The sequence below is a fragment of the Pyrus communis genome, chromosome 3 (genome assembly GCF_041283825.1).
Source record: "Pyrus communis isolate YQ-2024b chromosome 3, ASM4128382v1, whole genome shotgun sequence".
NCBI lineage: Eukaryota > Viridiplantae > Streptophyta > Magnoliopsida > Rosales > Rosaceae > Pyrus > Pyrus communis.
Genome location: NC_142567.1, coordinates 10,236,137 through 10,254,962, shown reverse-complemented (window position 1 = coordinate 10,254,962; position 18,826 = coordinate 10,236,137). Strand labels below are relative to the sequence as shown.

At 37.6% G+C, this 18,826-nt stretch overlaps 2 protein-coding genes across 4 annotated transcripts; both read right to left on the bottom strand.

Annotated features, from left to right (window-relative positions):
* Window positions 1-6,559: 6,559 nt before the first annotated feature.
* On the bottom strand, window positions 6,560-8,279 carry LOC148697921 (uncharacterized). Its single transcript, XM_088690984.1, has 2 exons — window positions 7,936-8,279; window positions 6,560-7,091 (listed from the first exon to the last, which is right to left on the bottom strand). Exons 1-2 carry the CDS (start codon window positions 8,249-8,251, stop codon window positions 6,880-6,882), a joined length of 528 nt encoding a protein of 175 aa, XP_088547110.1. The 5' UTR covers window positions 8,252-8,279; the 3' UTR covers window positions 6,560-6,879.
* Window positions 8,280-14,461: 6,182 nt separating this feature from the next.
* Window positions 14,462-17,621, bottom strand: LOC137714417 (F-box/kelch-repeat protein At3g23880-like). Of its 3 annotated transcripts, none has more exons than XM_088690983.1 (4): window positions 17,323-17,546; window positions 15,767-17,005; window positions 14,945-15,074; window positions 14,462-14,846 (listed from the first exon to the last, which is right to left on the bottom strand). In XM_088690983.1, exons 2-3 carry the CDS (start codon window positions 16,932-16,934, stop codon window positions 15,070-15,072), a joined length of 1,173 nt encoding a protein of 390 aa, XP_088547109.1. In that variant the 5' UTR covers window positions 16,935-17,005; window positions 17,323-17,546; the 3' UTR covers window positions 14,462-14,846; window positions 14,945-15,069. The 3 variants fall into 3 exon arrangements, with proteins under 3 accessions (XP_088547109.1, XP_088547108.1, XP_088547107.1); XM_088690982.1 differs by having other exon boundaries at window positions 15,767-16,999; window positions 17,323-17,509; XM_088690981.1 differs by having other exon boundaries at window positions 15,767-17,621.
* Window positions 17,622-18,826: the final 1,205 nt, after the last annotated feature.

Below are 18,826 nucleotides of genomic sequence, written 5' to 3'. Positions count from 1 at the left end.
GCAAGTCACAGCCCACAACTCACAGCTCCCTTTTTGTTTTCGTTTTTGCTAATTTTCTTGCCTTGTTGCCGTTAGATTAGTTATCCACAATTTTCCAACTAATATTTATACTATTTCATATTTGCATAAAAATATTTTTTGTTATAATTAAACAAATTATTGTTAGTGTAAAATAATTAAAAATTAATCTATATTTATAAAGTTTATTGACAAAACTTTTCTTTTTAACCAAGAGAGGGTGAAAATACCAAATTAAACCCTACCAAAAAAACTAAAAAAATGACCAAAATAAAAGTTATAAACGATATAGTAAATTGAACACAAAATAATTTTATTGCTTCTTTTCATAGCCTCACAACCAAGTAACCATATCAGTTCCACTCATTTTCTCTTCCACGTTTTTCTCCTAAATAAAATAAACTTTTGGTGACGAAATAGTTATCTGGAAACAGTCGCCAAAGATATGAACAACCTCTTCAGTGATGAAAAATCATTTGAAGATCGTCACCCAAAATCTTTGGCAACCGTTTCATGGTTTCCCTCTTTGTAAATTTTATTTTCAAAATTTATAAACAAATGCATGGCATATGATTGTTAGTGTATAAAGGCAAAAAGGTTGAGTCATTCGTAATTTAAAAAATATCCCTCCCTAGTTACGTTTTTAAAATAAGTAAAGTCAGAAGGCAAAAAGAGTGAATCATTCATAATTCCAAACATATACCTGTCTAATTAGGATTTAAAATAAAAGAATTTAATTTTTTTTTTAATTTCCATTATTTCTATAATTTTTAAATAAAAAATAATTTAAAAAAGTTTAAAAATTACAAGTAAAGAATAGCATGTCACATCCCGGCCCGGGGCGGATCACTTCCCGGGCCCGCTCCACCACCTTAGCACGATATTGTCCGCTTTGGGCTTACCATTCCCTCACGGTTTTGTTTTTGGGAACTCACGAGCAACTTCCCAGTGGGTCACCCATCATGGGATTGCTCTAGCCCCCTTCTCGCTTAACTTAGGAGTTCCTACGGAACCCGAAGCCAGTGAGCTCCCAAAAGGTCTCGTTGCTAGGTAAGGATGGGAATATACATTTAAGGATCAGTCCCCTGGGCGATGTGGGATGTTACAATCCATCCCCCTTAGGGGCCCGACGTCCTCGTCGGCACACCACGACCAGGGTTAGGCTCTGATACCAATTTGTCACATCCCGGCCCGGGGCGGATCACTTCCCGGGCCCACTCCACCACCGTAGCACGATATTGTCCGCTTTGGGCTTACCATTCCCTCACGGTTTTGTTTTTGGGAACTCACGAGCAACTTCCCAGTGGGTCACCCATCATGGGATTGCTCTAGCCCCCTTCTCGCTTAACTTCGGAGTTCCTACGGAACCCGAAGCCAGTGAGCTCCCAAAAGGCCTCGTGCTAGGTAGGGATGGGAATATACATTTAAGGATTGCTTCCCTGGGCGATGTAGGATGTTACAATCCACCCCCCTTAGGGGCCCGACGTCCTCGTCGGCACATTTCCGGCCAGGGATTGGCTCTGATACCAAATTGTCACATCCCGGCCCGGGTGGGACCACTTCCCGGGCCCGCTCCACCACTACGGTAGCACGATATTGTCCGCTTTGGGCTTACCATTCCCTCACGGTTTTGTTTTTGGGAACTCACGAGCAACTTCCTAGTGGGTCACCCATCATGGGATTGCTCTAGCCCCCTTCTCGCTTAACTTCGGAGTTCCTACGGAACCCGAAGCCAGTGAGCTCCCAAAAGCCTCGTGCTAAGTAGAGATGTGAATATACATTTAAGGATCACTCCCCTGGGCGATGTGGGATGTTACAATCCACCCCCCTTAGGGGCCCGACGTCCTCGTCGGCACACACGCGGCCAGGGTTAGGCTCTGATACCAAATTGTCACATCCCGGCCCGGGGCGGACCACTTCTTCCCGGGCTCGCTCCACCACCTTAGCACGATATTGTCCGCTTTGGGCTTACCATTCCCTCACGGTTTTGTTTTTGGGAACTCACGAGCAACTTCCCAGTGGGTCACCCATCATGGGATTGCTCTAGCCCCCTTCTCGCTTAACTTCGGAGTTCCTACGGAACCCGAAGCCAGTGAGCTCCCAAAAGGCCTCGTTACTAGGTAAGGATGGGAATATACATTTAAGGATCAGTCCCCTGGGCGATGTGGGATGTTACAATCCACCCCCTTAGGGGCCCGACGTCCTCGTCGGCACACCACGACCAGGGTTAGGCTCAGATACCAATTTGTCACATCCCGGCCCGGGGCGGATCACTTCCCGGGCCCACTCCACCACCGTAGCACGATATTGTCCGCTTTGGGCTTACCATTCCCTCACGGTTTTGTTTTTGGGAACTCACGAGCAACTTCCCAGTGGGTCACCCATCATGGGATTGCTCTAGCCCCCTTCTCGCTTAACTTCGGAGTTCCTACGGAACCCGAAGCCAGTGAGCTCCCAAAAGGCCTCGTGCTAGGTAGGGATGGGAATATACATTTAAGGATCGCTCCCCTGGACGATGTGGGATGTTACATAGCATGTAAAAAGGAAACTACAACACGCGTGAGCATGTGATAAAATGCTAGTTATCTATTCTGTTAAGAGAAGAGGGATTGTCAACTTTTTGCCCCATTTTCTTCCAATTTTGACCTCACTTTTGAATATACAATGTTGACATGAGGAGGGCAAAATAGTAGTTTTGTATCTTTTGAACTTTTTCCCCTTTTCTTCCAATTTTTCCCTCACTTTTGAATACACAATATTGACATGAGGAGGGCAAAATAGTAATTTTGTATCTTTTGAACTTTTTCCCTTTTTTTTTTTTTTTCCTATTTTGCCCTCACTTTTGATACACAATATTTACATAAGGAGGGAAAAATTATAATTTTATATCGAAATATTTACATAAGATAAAAAATATGCACTTATTAAGAGAAATTATCTCACCATCATTTTTTCATACACGTAAGTGAAATCATGATGTTTTTTGGATAGTTTGAATGAACTGAAGCAGTTGTGCTTAAGGAGAATGTGGGAGGAGGTGGACGGTTGAAGAGGCTTTAATTTGTACATTTTGACAAAATGACAATCATATCCCTATTTTTCCTATTTTACCCTCATTTTTTTTTTTAAAATGACAATCATATACCTATTTTGTTCATACACACAAAGTGTGTACACAAAAGAATGTAAAAGAAAGCTAATTAATTTTATTCCAAATAAAAACTATTTTTTGCTATTTTGATAGTTAAATAATTGTTGGACTAAATAAAAAAAATAGTTAAATAATTGTTAGTTTATTTTATTTTTAGCACTTGAGTTTTTACCCAACAGTTAAACTAAAGTTGGTTGTGGTTTCTAAAAACAAAAATAAAATCAACCTTTCCATAGTATTTAGTAAAGCATAGTTGTATTATGGAGATATGGATCATGTCTTAACCAATCCTTTTGCAAATCTATCTAACTTGACAAGTTTATGGTCAGAAATTTATAATATTATGTTGTATTCAATATAATGTAAAATAAACTACTAAGATATTGAAAATTAGATCACATATATGTATCCCTTTCATCTACCTCTATTAATATTTTGTTACACTTTAAAGTTACAAAATATTGTAGCCACACTTCATAATATGTTCATTGACAATAATTACACAAAAATCATTCTATGCTCGTAAAGTTCTTGTATAAAATATCCAGAAAACATAAAAGGAAAAAGAAAGTATTTTGGTGGAGCCTTCCGACTTTCATGCCTTTGTGTATTGGGTTATTGAACAACAGCTCCTAACGAACTTCTGCATACTCTAAAAAGAAGGTGATCCACCCGCACCTTCATAGACGACTGCCTTGTTACATTTTCATTACAATTGTTAGCGTAACTCTACGTACGGTTTGGATTATCTTTCTTGCAATTAATGACACATCCCGGTCCGGGCCCCACCATATCCCGAACTCGACTCCACCCTAGCACGAAGCCTTTTGAGAGCTCACTAGCTTCGGGTTCCATAGGAACTCCGAAGTTAAGCGAGTTCGCGCGAAAGCATTCCCAAGATGGGCGACCTATTGGAAAGTTCTCGTGTGAGTTCCCAGAAACAAAACCGTGAAGGCATGGTCAAACTGACACACCCGACCAAAATCAAGGCGTGCTGGCCGTCACGTAAGTGTGACGTAGCCATGTGCACAGTGCGGAAATGATAATGATATAAAGAAATGTGATACACCATAATCAGAGCATCGGTAGCCTCAATGCAGTCCAACATGACAATTACTAATTATACAATACCAGAGGTGGTCCTACATTATCTGTTAGAACCGCCGTCAATTCCTCGTAAGCCACCAACAAGCACTCCTACCTAAAACCTGGAGGGGCGCAAAACATAAAGTGCGAGTGTGCAAAAAAAAACCTTTCAAAACTATTTCACTTATCAAAGGTAATAACCTCTCGCTGTAAAATCTGTATAATTTCCCAGAAAATAGAATACATACATATATCAAAACCATGCTCGGAATAGCAAAATCCACATATATGCCATGTCAAATATCTCAGCATAAAATATGTAAGCCAGGTGATATAAATCAATGCAAATGATATGTCAGCCGTAGTCACTTAATATGACATGTACGGCTGAATCTATAGCTCATCCATCTAGCCGGAGTCACCTAATATAACCTGTACGGCTCAACCAATAGCTTAACAAGTATGCCTGCACACAAGTCGAAACCACCTAAAGTGGTCTGTACGACAAGACTGGATGTAAATAAATACACTCAAGTGCTACAATCACGTGAAGACTGTGCGAATGATCGTGGGTCACCTACGAGTTGGAACCACCTATAGTGGTTTGTACGACAGGACTATGCACCTAACTTAGATCCAAGGTAAGTGTATGGTGCGGGAGGTGAACATTACGTGAAAGACTGTGCCCTGACCACGAACGGGAGCACTAACATCGGGGTGTAGGTTATGAGCTATAGATACATCTCAGCATAATCATGCAACTCACATCCATAATCTATAAACTCACCTGGAACTTACTTGAGCATTCGCAGTGTCAAACATAATTATGTGCAACTACTAAATGCATATTCTAAATATAAAACATTTGGCATGGCATTTTAAAGCACAAGTCCATTTAAACACATTTTCTGGGAATATATATATACTGAAAACCAAAAGCCCACTCACTAATATGTGGCAGGGTCGTAACCCCCGAGCCTCGCCTGACTGCGCTCGTCCTTTGGAAATGTCTCACCTATATGCGAAACAACTATTTTAACGTTATTTTTAAGCACATATACAAAACTAGGTATTAACTTCTCATACGTTGCTCAATTGGGGTATTTGAATATACCATCGTGGCCTACTCAACCCCACGAACATCCCGATATTTTTAGAAAAAAATTCCGATGTCACGCGCCGGCCAAGGCACGGCATCACGAGCGGCCATGTGCAGGCACGTGCCTGGCACACAGGACAGAATCCCTAACGGCGTGCCAGGCACGTGCCTGCGCGTGTGGCCGTGCCTTGGCCGGCACGTGACGGCCAGCACGCCTTGATTTTGGTCGAGGTGTGTCAGTTAATGTAGTGCCTTCACACTTCCAAAGGGAGAAAAATATCAGCGAGAACAATTTTGAAAGGAAGTACTTGAGTTTTTCCAATAACTAAAGAGTATATTATTCAGAGTTGAATTTCATTTTTTATTTTTATTATAGGAAGAGGAGGAGAGAGAGTTTGAATCTAGGATGCAATGAGTTAAAAAAAAGAAAAGAAAAAAAAACCCTAAGATTGGCGGAGGAGGAGGTCCTTAGGCGGTGAATGGTTTTCCCTGGCCACTCATAGATGAATTCAAGGGATGCATGGATTTTCCCTGGCCACTCCTGTTGGATGAGTCATGGTCCCTCTTCTCTTGTCCGTACCTACTAAAAAGAGCTTTCGTACACACTCCCTTGACATTGGGGATCAAATGTTCGAAGCATACTTTGAAGCTTCAAATGATTGTGGCTTGCAATTGACATGGTATGCTTAGGCTCATAACAACAAAATTTTCTTCTGTAGTACGTATTACTTAGTAGTTTAAAAAGTCAATGGTTTTATCTTGCATATAGGGATATAATGAATTTCTGCAACAGTCAGATTTTGGATAAAATTCTGTGAAATGTATTTGAATTGATCTTGTGCCTTACAAAAATTATAAAGGAAATGACATATTTCATTTATAGAAAGAGAAAGGCTTACAAACAGATGAATAATATGATATTCTAAAAAGTAAAATAATAATCACAAATGTTGGAATTTCTGAAAGAGAAGAAAGATGTATAAAAACCAATATAACCAATGCTAGAGATTATTTGAGAGATAAAAACTCTCAAACAATTAATCGTGGGAACGAAAAAACGCTATCCTTCTATCCAGTTCCCTCGTCATCCCAATGATCCAATGCTGCAAGATATTGTGCTTATATCTGAAACAACATCGCTTTGGAGTTTTAAAGTTTTTTAGAGTAAGGTTTGATATTTTGAAATTTATACTACGAAGAGAAAGTTAATAAAAGTATAACTGACATAATATTTTCCAGACATTTGCTTTCTAAGAATCAATACCAACATAATACTCACAACAAAAATCACAAATCTAGAGCACGTTCAGTTCCATATATGGTCATCGACTTCTTTGCTTCTCTAATTAATAGTAATTACTGTTGCACATTTATGGTTTTAAGATGATTATAAGCAAGCACAGAACTAATTTTCCCCTTCTCTATGTGAATTATTCTCACACAAACTTAAACCAGAACCTGCGTATAAGCTGAGCTGAAAGGCGATTCAGCGCATCTGTCTTGAGCATAAATTTCTGGTTGCAGATCAAAACTGGTCCTTTAGGATTTCTCTTTGAACAACTGTGTATGGAGCTGCCCCCGGTCCATCTATGGCTGGTTTTACAACAGTGTAAAACAGCACATTATAGAAGACGGTGAAAGCAAAGACTGCAGCAGCCGCGATTGTGAAGAACGATCCTGAAAATTCTTCAACTTGCTCATCTTTTGTTCGATCTCTTGTAAAAGTCACATCCGGTGCTGCAATCAGTGAAAAAAGTTCTTGTCGTCAACATCCGTTTAATTTGTTTCATTTCCATTTCCTAATAAGACCCTATGAAACTGCAAATGCTATAGTTCCTTCACATAATAGCAAGATTATAATAAAGACCATATGCTTTGCAGATTTAGGTGCTCAAGTCCCTGATTAAACTATATCAGAAAATGCAGTTTTGACAAAATAAAACGCCCTTGTAATTGTAATATAACAATGCGGTTTTAATGCAAAACATATGAAGGGTGGAAGCAAATAATGGTCTAGAACCCCGAGCCCTCTAACGTGGGCTTGTAACTAAGCAAGACAGGAAAGTGAATGGTCGTATGGAGAATTAAGTCATGGGGGTGAGAGATTCATTATCACCTCATGCTGAAGCCACATTAAGCACACCCCAAGCCCTTGAGTTAGTAGGATAGGGTATACCCTGCCTCTAATGGGTGGGTAGCAAATCAAAACTTGTTTCTCAAGTTTAATTAACCAAAAAATTCATGGTCTAGAACAGAAAAGTTGTGGCAACTTAATCTAATTGCATGCAAGTTTAGGTTTGTTTTTTCACTTTATCGTCAGAAATTCCAAATTAGATCACACTAGGATTGTTGGTACCAATACAAGTATTTGAATAATTCAGATATCAGAAATCAGAAATTATATTAGATGCAGGTTGCATAGCAGCTAGGTTCTGGTGGAAATTCCCAAATTAATTTGCTACTCGAAAGCCATATTCAAACTCCAAGTACTAATTGAGCAATATCTATCCCACATATACACTCACATCAGTTGCATCCAAAGTGCTTGTAGTTCTGTCACAGAGAGAGAGAGAGAGAGTACCCTTTTCCTTTGGAGGGCGGAATTTAGTTTGGGAGCGGGATTGAAGTTGCTGGTCAAGATTTTTAAGAGCTTCTCTGGCCTTATCCGGGTCTACCTCAAACCGCTGCGACTCGTTCTCCACTGCACAAACAATACAGGAAGAGCAGGAAGAAGAAGAATTATGGTGATATGGGTTTGTGTTCTTCTTCCTGAAAACGCCATAGCCAGGCTCTAGCAATTCAGAAATGCATGTTTTAAGCTTATAACTTGTGGGAGAAAATGGTTGCAGTGACAATGGTGGTTTACCGTGAAGTGAAGGAGAATACAGAGGAAGCATTGATTTGAATGAGATAAATGAAAGCACAGCCACAACTCCTAAAGATGTTAACGGTACCTTTATCCATTGATCAACTTGAACCGAAAACTGAACCAAACCGGTTCATCTTCAAATTTCGCAGGCCAGGCCAGACCAGATCAAACCGAGTATAAGAAACAAAGAAAACCGGCTTCACTGGATCGGTCAAACTAGAACCGAAATATGTGGACTGATTCCTGCGTGATACTGGGACTGAAACCAAAATAGTCCAAATTAGGGATGAATAAAATACTCATGAGTGTGGGTAACTGTGGTTATTAACCTATTTAAATTTAACAGTTACGGTTGTAAGTAACTGTTTAAATAAATATATAATTATAGATATAACTGTTTACTTGTAAAATATAAATGGGTGAACATGGGTGATGTGGAGTAAAAAATAATCTAAAAAATCATGAAAGCGACATGTGAATTTTTAGGTGAAAAAGACGAGATTACCCTCAAGGCACACCAAGATTTCCACCCGTATGCAACGGATAATGACGGCTCAATCAAGGAAGAGTTAAAGGTGATCTTTAAGGAATTTATTCAAATTCCTCTCATCACTCCTCATCAATCCTTATTGATTTTATTTAAAATGTAACTCCCAAAACTTCTTATTTAAATTAGAAATAATTACCATGTTAATTGCAGAATATTATTTCACATAATATCTTGCAATTATTCTCACATCACCACCATAAAGGGCAGGCCACTCCCCTCTCCCTAAGGACCGGCCACCCTCCTATAAATACTCATCTCCTCCCACTAAAATACTAAGTAATTTGTTACTCACAAACTCCTAAATACATTCTTTTCAGAATCCTAATTTTAGCATAAAAAATTCTTTGGCCAAAACTCCCGTTCATTGTGGGAGTGTAAGACTTTTGCACTTAATCAAATGTGTTATTATTTTGTCAAAGAAAGAGACAACGAAAATTTACATCCACAGGTGTTACACGCGAGTACAAACAGAGTAACCATTTAACCATTTGTATTATTTGTAAAATTTAAAAAAACAAAAGTTAAAAACCTTAACTGTTCAAAGTCCACGAAGCCCTTCCCATCGCCGCCCCTTTCTCATCGCCACCCCACTCTCATCGTAAGCAGAAATATTTTATTTGTCGTAGACGGCGGAGCAGGTGTTTCTGGTGCTGGCACAGTCCACCGTAAAAACTAATTAACAAAGCAGGTGCTTTCGTTTCAAAATGTGAAAACTTGCCTTGAATTTGTATCTATTGCGTACCGAAATGTGAAAACATTCCACTTTGGTACGATTTATATGTATTGGGTGAAATGGAAAATCGAAGCTGTTAGGACTGTAATAATTCTTTGCTTCAAAAGGCTCCGATTTGATTTAGACTTTTCAATATGAAACTGATTAGAACTTGAATTGTTTTTTTGCTAATTTGATAGTATAGTTATAAATGTGGACCTTTTTTTTTTTTTTTTTAATTAATTTATATATTATTATTGGGATTTGTATATTAGCCCTCCTTTTTATTTACTTTCATTGATAATAGTTAAAAATATGGATCAGAGACTATTATTTAAAGGAAAATTTTATTTAAACTTGTGTAATTTCTTTCTACACCTAACTTACTTTTTACACCTATTTGATTTTGTAATTAAACTATCAATATCTCTTTAAACCCAAATTTACTACCTAAAATACCCTTACAAGCCTAATTCAATATTCAAATTTATCTTTACACCCATTAGCGTCTTCAAGCATTGATCTGAGCTAGCCGCTAATTAAATCGTATTGGGCTCGTGTTGTATGCATTATATGCATGCACGGGTAAATGTAAATCGTATTGGAGGGCATGTGAACACAGGACATCAGCAACCATACCTGTACCAACAGCAGCAGTAGAAATCGTATTGGAGTGTGTTTTGGTGTAGACAGACACCGGGAGAGTGTCTGCAACAATTTGTTGTTGCAGCAAGTTTAACAAAGGGTACTATGCGGGATTGATGGAAAAATATTGAAACCCAAACACTCATCTTCTAAACTCTAAAAACAAGTTAAATCAAACGAATAAAATATCCATAAATCGAGTCATACCTTAATTGAATGATTTAAAACTTCAAAATCACCATCTATCAATAAAAAAAATGTTTGTTTTACTCTATAAGAGCTATTAGGGTTTTAGCCGGAATGAATGTAGGATAAACAAAGAATGATGCTAAGGTTTAATCATAGTGTGTGGGTTTATTGATAAATTTGAATTTTATTATTAATTTTATTTGGTACTTAATAGCAATTATGTAATATGGTAAAATAGACAATTGACATTTAAATTTTAAGTTGGGTGTAGAAAGAAGTTATGTGAGTTTAAATAAAATTTCCCTTATTTAAATTTTGAAAATATTATGAGGACTTAAAATATTGGAATAGAGAAATGCATGTTAAATGTACATATAACGACGTTCAATAATCAGAAAAAGAAAAATATGACAACTTTTTTTTAATTTTCAACATGTTAAAAAAAAAAAAAAGTAATTTTAGAGAGACTAAATTTGTAGATAAAATTTGTAAACTAATACATGTGTCACCAAATATGAATGAACATGTTTATCAACATTTAAGTAATAAACCAATTATTAACTTCAATTTCCTTTAGTTTTCCAAATTTTGTCTATAAATTTAATTAGTCTCCCTAATGCAACTACAGTTATATGGGTACACGGTTATAAGTAGGGTTAACCGTTTATGGATAGGGTAATCGTTTGCAAACGGTTATGAGTATGGATATACCTATTTGTGTAATTACCCAACGTGTAAACAATTATGCAACTAAGAGCTTAAATGGTTACCCGCCCTCCATAATCTTGCCCATCGATCCCTAGTCCAAACGTGACCATGCCAAGTAATAAAATGAAAAATCTAGTGCACCAAAATCGATCAAACTTGAACCGAAATGGAACTTAACCCTGTAGACCGATTCTTCAATTTTTGAACCAAAAACTTGATATGGTCAAGCCTAGCCAAGTTAAAAAAATTGAGTTCGAGTGGCTTTGGTACCGGGCAGAGGGGAAGTTCTAAATACATTTCCATACTTTGTGTTTGGAGTGCTTCACTTTATTTTCTACGCAGTATTGGGCCTTGGCAGTATTTATCATGCACTTCAGGGACCCGTGAATCAAGATAATTGTTCGTTTCGGTATAAATAGTCAGTATTTGTTCTTTCAAGACTAAGATTAGTTGATGAAACAAGAAGAATATATCCGGGATAACAAGAGAAAGGTTTCCCATTTATTAGCCAAAAAGATATGTGACCATAAAACAGAGATTAAGAAGAACAAAATTGACTGGGCGGTGCGAAATCTTGTTGCATTAACCAATGAGGCCCTAGTTCTCAACAACACCCACCCCACCCCATGGTAGCCTCTCTATGGTACCGAAATCAAGAGAACCAACCAACCAAGGGTTGGAGACTAAATCTAACTGTGGTGATAGTTTAGGGATAGGAATCTAAATAAGAGTGAAAGTTTAGGAATCTACACTATGGTGAAAGTTCATCGGCCTACATTTTACTCTAAATTGTAAATTTTGGAATTTTTTTTTATAGAATCTAGTTATATGCGTGTTATGTAAGCAAGTTGACAGAAAGTTTAACAGAAATTAATGGAAGGAACCAATGCTCTATATTTTGTAAAATTTAAGGACCATAATTAATGGATTTTTATTTCAATAACCAATTCTAAGTTCTAACTGGGTGAAAAGTTCAATGATCAATTCATTTTCATGAAATGAGGTTCAATGTTTGATTCATGTCGCTAGATGCACATTGTTCAAATACCATAAACTTACACTTGGACACGCGTTTGCATCGAACAAAGAATTTGCAAGGGCGTCGACAACAAAGATTTCTTTCATACATTGTACTATTGTATGCGAGATCATCAATACTATTCATGTATCTGGGTTTAATGTCTACTTCATGCAAAAGAAAATGAACACAAAAAATGGATTTGAATAACAGGAAGGAAGCAAGAGTCTTTAGGGTAAATTATCAATATATTTTTTCATTCATTGCGAGTTGCAACTCGACGAAGTAAATACTAACATCATCTTGAGAAAACCAGCAAAAAAGGAAAAGGAAAAGAAAATCCTGCAAGTAATTTCACAGCATTTTTTAGATTAGTGAGAGGAATTAGGGAGGGGTTTTGCCAAGCATGTTGGTGTTTCCTCTCCAGGCATTACGACAACAACACTTGGCTCTGCAGAGTCTGCTCCTACTCTTTCTCTTGCATCACTACTGCTGCCTGAGATGGACACAAATTTCTGACAGGCACAGGTTAAAACCAGCAGCACTAACCCAACAAGTGCCGCGACGAGGGCAGCACCGAGGCACCCCATCGCCTGTCCGAAGCGACCGCTCTCGGTGGTGGCGGGGTAAAATGTTGCAGGGAACATTGCTCTGTCACACTCTCTAGGTAGCTTATTCGATGGGATGAGAACAAATAATTAAGTTTGATTATTGATCTATAAAGTTATAAACATGGACTCGTTTTGTACAAAGGTGTTGCATTATTAGTGCTATTGCTAGTTAGATTTCTAATTTTGTATATTAGCTAAATGATAATGCGAGGGAGGTTAAATTTTTAACCTAAATTTGTAAATCAAATGATGTGTCATCAGTAAAAAATAAGCATGTAATTCAATCATCAACATTCACATTATTTGGTTTAGAAATTTGGTCTCCCTAACATTACTCTTAGCCAAAAGTGTTTGAGCTTTCATCAATTAGGTAGGAGTAAATGGTGCCCACCATGTGTTAGGTGATAGTTTGCATATTTGGAAGATTTTACTGAAGCACGGAAATTGATAAAAATAGCTAAAATTAACTCGTCATCAATTATGTAGGAAAATATCCAAATTATATTCATTGGGATTTTATCGTCTTTAAATAGGTTTCTTTTAGTTTATAAAATTATAGAGTACAGATAACCACATAAAGAAAATGGTAAGGTATCAGTCTGGATTTTTCACGAATGAAGTTCAGTCCTTGCTAACCTCTTTCACCAGCAACTGAACACGTTGATGGGAAGAGTTGACACTTATTTCAGAGGTATCTCTACATTTGCTGATGGACGGGTAGGACAGAAAGGCAAAGATATACGTGCTTAGGAGGGGGTCGGGTTTGGGACCTTAGGGCATCTTCTACGTCTAGCTCTCAGACTCCAAGAGGGACGTCTTTCAGACTTCAACATTTGGAGATGGAGTTATTAGCCTTACTAACGAGAAAAAGAATCTTGGAAAGAAGCATCGCACCAACGAGAGGAGGAGTTTCGGTGTTACATTGCTGGCAAGGCCCATGCAATGGCAGCCTTTGGCACTCGCCTTCCTGATCCTCCAAGCCACCTTCAGTCGTCGTCCCACCAACAACCCTAGGAGTAGTTAGTTTAGGATTATTTGCATACATTTGTACAAATATTTTAGTTTTAATAATTAAATATATGTTTTAAATATTACGATTTCTTTTGGAATGAATATAATTAAATTTATTTAAATTAAATGTAATAAATTACGAATTTAAAAAGAATAAAAACTTGTGGCCGACAAAAGCAGGTATTTTGTGTTGTTTTATTTTAATTTTTTAAACTAATTGCCCAACGACACTTTCGTCGGGTAAAATATTTTATTTCCAGAAACCCAATGAAATATTGGTGTCAAGAAAGTTTGTTTTATTGGGCCAAGTTAGTCAATGCACTTTACTCGACGAAATATTTTCGTTGAATAGACCATATTTGCATGACGAATGCTAGAATTTTATCAGACAAATATTTGAGTGATGGCGTTTATCTGAGTAAAATTGCCCAAAGAATTTCTTCGAGCAAAAAGTTAAAGCAACGAAACCTTATTTGGCCCGTCTATTTGCGTCACTACTGCTTATTCTTTCTTGAGTTGTAATATGTTTTGTGAAAGTAGCGAGTCGAGCAATGCTACCAAAACCTGTCCAAACATGAGGCGTACAGAAGGCACTAGGATTCGGAATTTGAACCTCTCCGGCCGAACTCAGCGCTCTCCGTGTCACCACCACTCCCCGTGTCACCAACACTAACCGTGGTGGCGGAATTTGGACATTGTCCGGCTAGCTAAACTAGTGTGTTTAGCTAGTTTATTTGATCTCATGAGAAGATATAAAATTTGACTGGCCTAAAACATTAGGTATATGGACTTGGTTTCAAACAGAGTAATCGAGTTATTAATGCAGTAAAAATTTGTAACTTGAGCGTAACATCCAGTCATTAAAAAAAAAAAGGTCTTTAGCATGCACATGAGCGTGTGCATATAGGCTGTACAAATTAAAACAACTCCCTCTTGGATTTGGTTTTTGCACCGAAAAATGCCTAAAGAAAAGAAATATAAAGAAACAAGAACGTAAACGGAGGCAGGGCGGCTGCAGTCTTTGACGAAGAACAAAAAGGAGGAACTGCTTTAGCATCACGATAGTCTGGCTACAAAGCGTTGTTAACACATTGGGCATCTCCTCCCAAAAACATAACCCTTCCCGCTCAAAGCATTGTTGACGCGTTTACGCATTCACGCATAACAAAAGTGAATCAGCTGAAAGGAAAACATATTGTTAAGCCGTAAGGAGACAGCAGCAAAACAATTACATGGGTTCAAGAAAACAAATAGACACGTGAACTATGACAACTCACATATGAATTTCGGAAGAACCAACTGTCAAAAGCACGCCGTCTTAAGTCATAAGAGTACATGTGGGTTGGCATCCCAAAACCAGAACGATCATAACTCCATTTACCAATCGGCTTGTTCCTATCTCTTATCCTGTAAATCATATAGAAGGGTAAAGCATATGCCACAATGAACTGGAAAATAAATTACCAATAACATCTCGGCTGAATCAGCGCGCTCCCAAAACATCCATGTATTTTACAAATTCATATTTAATGACAAGCTAGTTAACTCTAAATGTATCGAGATGGCAGCACTGCAATAGCGAAAGTATCACATCAAGTGACTTGCAACTTTCCCCGTTACTAAATCATAAACATTGAACTTATTAGGCGCTGAGTAAGTTCATATGAAGGAACTTATGGGCAACATCTATCCTTTAATTCTTCAATCAGTTAAACTGCAACAAGTGTTTTGTGTATTACTATAGAAACGATGGGCAATTCAATTAACGAAATGCAAAGGCTCTGTAAAGTTCTACAGTTCAGCGAACAGACAAACGCAGTCACATGCAATAATGATAAGTTGAACTCACATTTAAACAAAGAAAATCTGTTACCACTTAATTTTTATGCAAAACAAACCCATAGCATAAGTAACAAAACATAATCGAACAAACTTTTAGTTGCAGTATCTGTAGAGATTGGCGGTTAAACATAAGATATAAGTTTGACAAATGCAATATATTAATCGCATTTACCTACAAAAACATCAGCTTCCATAAATAAAATAGTGAATATAAAAACAATAGAAGAGAAGTGTATCTTTAAGTGTAATTTATTTACCTTTCCACTTCTCATTTTGCAATATCATAAAGTGAAACAAAGGATGGACTGTAAGCAACTGCATGAAAAAATTCCTGGGTGGATCAGTAACTGTAGTTCGGCTGAAAGTTTTTGCTTCTTGATTGAAACAACCAACAAGCCGGCTGCCACTGCCGTTGTTTTGTTCTTCCACGTATGCTATTAGGATTTCTCCATTACTCAAAAACATAATTGGCATGTACCCGAAACATCTTGGGGACAAGTTATCAATGACAAGAATTTTAGTCCAAGACTGCTGGACCCCATATTCCTTCATAACCCACAACTCTAATTTGGTAGACGGTTTATCATGCACACATAGAAGGAGACAACCTTCTAACTTTCCCAATTGTAAATACTTTGAATACCACTTCTGCATTTCTTCCAACAGCCCAGGTGAGAGTGTAGGCAGGGGTAGCAATCGAAATTGTTCTCTTTCAAAATTGAAAGAATATATAGAAAACTCTGACAAGTCATATGGGGCCCAATGTTGAGCTCCGTGCAGAAAACCTTCAAACGGTAACTGAATTGCTTCATCTCTATATCTCTTAAGTATAGTTTGAGGAACACTTCCAATGCTTCTCCAAACTCCTGTGCCAAGGGTGTATATCTCAGCCTCATGCTCACCATAGAATTCGTTTTTAGATGAGGTTGTTTGCAACACCTTGTAATCATTGGTCCCAATGCTGTAACCAAGTGCAATAAACCCGCACCGATGCCTACCATTATTATTAGGTGGAATTGTGATGCACTCACCCAACACAGGGTTGCACACATACAGGCCATCTGTCTCCGGTCCATACAAACAAAGTAAACCGTTACATGAGTTTATCAACTCGAACCGAAAATTGGGCAGGCTATTATTAGGAGTTAAAGTCGTTTTCTCGACCCCAAAATCAGAACCAGCACCTTCTACTATCTGGGCAAAATAAAGTTTTCTCGCTATCCAATCATTATCAAGGTGCCATTCCTTCATCAAGATCCCAATGGGTGATCTCAAAAGATGGAGACGAGCAAATTGGGGGTCAGAAATTATAGAAAGCCACTCTTTGCAAACGCATTTGCAGTTCAAGACGGTCTTGACGCAGACTATCCTTGAGAGAATGTCCACCACCAAACCCTGCGGAAGATGTTGAAATTTTCTGCTCATCACTGCTCAGTTTGTATTTTGTTTCCTTGGATTCTGACTAGGTTTTCCTTGATTTCCTCTCAGCACTGCGCCTTTCAAGTTCCAGAGAGAGAAGAAATAAACAGATCAAAGATTCAAAACCGAAGGTACACAATAAGAATACACGATGATCGGTTTCTTAGACTTTTGATTTAGGGTTTATATCTCAAATCACACTTCATCTCCTATATCCTATTCAAACTTTCAAGTAAATTCGCAACTGAAATTCCAAACAAATTTTGAATAAAAATTCTTATAACGTCCAAACTATGAAGGTTTGGCATATAATCGTTCGATAAATAAACAACAAAAAAATAGAAAAGCAAAGGAATTTTATGCATCAGAAAGACGATAGGTAGGGATTGATCACCAGCGATTTCGAAATGGCTTCGATCTTGGGTCTGGTAGCTTTGTGCTTCTCGAAAGAGATAGAGACAGTGAGGACAGAGAAAGGACGTACAGAAACACGCAGGTACCGTGGTGGTGAGTCGGGGAAGCAGCTGAGGTTTTGACTCAGGGAATGGAGGAGGAGGGTCTTCGGTTAGTCTTCAGCGATCACGGCCTTGAATGACTTCTAGAACTATTTATAGGCTTGCAAAAGTTTGGGTTTCATCCAATTATTAATTGAGCAAGGCCTAGAAAACGATCATCACGTCGTCGTTGTCTTGTAACTACTTCACTTGCATGTTAGGTATTTTAAGCTCGATTGTCAATAAAGATGGATTTAAATCATACTATTATTAGATTATTGAAAAGATAAATTCATCTCTTCAGCGTAAAAAATATTATTTGCTAAAAAAAAAAAATATTCACATAGCGATCCCATATACCAACACGGCACCGAGCGGAACAAAGGGAATCACATATGCTATGGGTGCTGAATGGAATAAAGGGATAGAAGATAAGTGATCTAAGTATGTTAAATGCTAAAATGAGAGCGTGGAAATTATTTTCCAGTAATAACTGAAATTCACTGCACTAAAAATCAAGAGGCAAGAGCAAAAATCACTCTCATGCAACATAAATAAATAAGAGGTATTTCCCCCAAACTTTAATTGGCGATCATCCTTCTAAACTTTTATAATTGGGCAATTTTCTGCTGAACTTTAACTTTAGCCGATTACCTCGAAAATTTTATAAATAGTCAATTTCCCCAACGATTAGATTTTAAAATTTTCATCCATCCATTTTTTTTCATTTTTTTTGTTCCATATAGTTGTCATGTGTTGTTTGACTAATCAAAATTGATGAAAAACTGGGTGAAATTTTTTAAAATCTAGCGTCAGAGGGAGAATTGGCTATTTATAAAAGTTCAGGAGGTAATCGGTTAAAATTGAAGTTTAAGAGAGAAATTGGCTAATTAATAAATTTTTGAGAAAAATTGACATCTCTATACGAGTTCGGGGACAAATCGATATAAATGCCATAAAATAAAGCAAATCAAGCTCGGTTGAAGTAATCCTTAAAAAAAACCCTACGTGAAAGCTACTTAAGAAGACGTTCACGAAATGTTTTTATAAATCCCAATGGAGGCAGGGCAGTTCATATACTGTTTGCTTTCCTCTTTTCATTCACTTTTGTTGCAAATCTTTATTTTTGCTCATGCTAGCCTTTGGCTACAATGCGCTTTGTGGTACATGTTCATCTTTGCTAGATGTAGGGCTGGTTAGGTATTGATGTGCTTTAAATAAAAGCTATTTTTGTTGTACTGTGAGAATAAGCAGCTGTGAAATAAAGCAGCAGAGTATTTGATAAACTCTTTTGTAAAAGTGCTTTTGAAAAAAAAAAAAAAAAAAAAAAAAAAAGCAGTATTATAGTGTTTGGTAAACATTTATGTAAAACAGATGTGAAAAAAAGCCGGTTTTTCAAATCTG

Excerpts from the sequence above, each read along its gene's own strand:
- LOC148697921 (XM_088690984.1), bottom strand. The coding sequence starts at position 8,251 with ATGCTTCCTCTGTATTCTCCTTCACTTCACGGTAAACCACCATTGTCA. Across the intron at positions 7,092-7,935 it reads CCGCCCTCCAAAGGAAAAGG|CACCGGATGTGACTTTTACA; the intron begins GTACTCTCTCTC and ends CACTGATTGCAG.
- LOC137714417 (XM_088690981.1), bottom strand. The coding sequence starts at position 16,934 with ATGAGCAGAAAATTTCAACATCTTCCGCAGGGTTTGGTGGTGGACATT.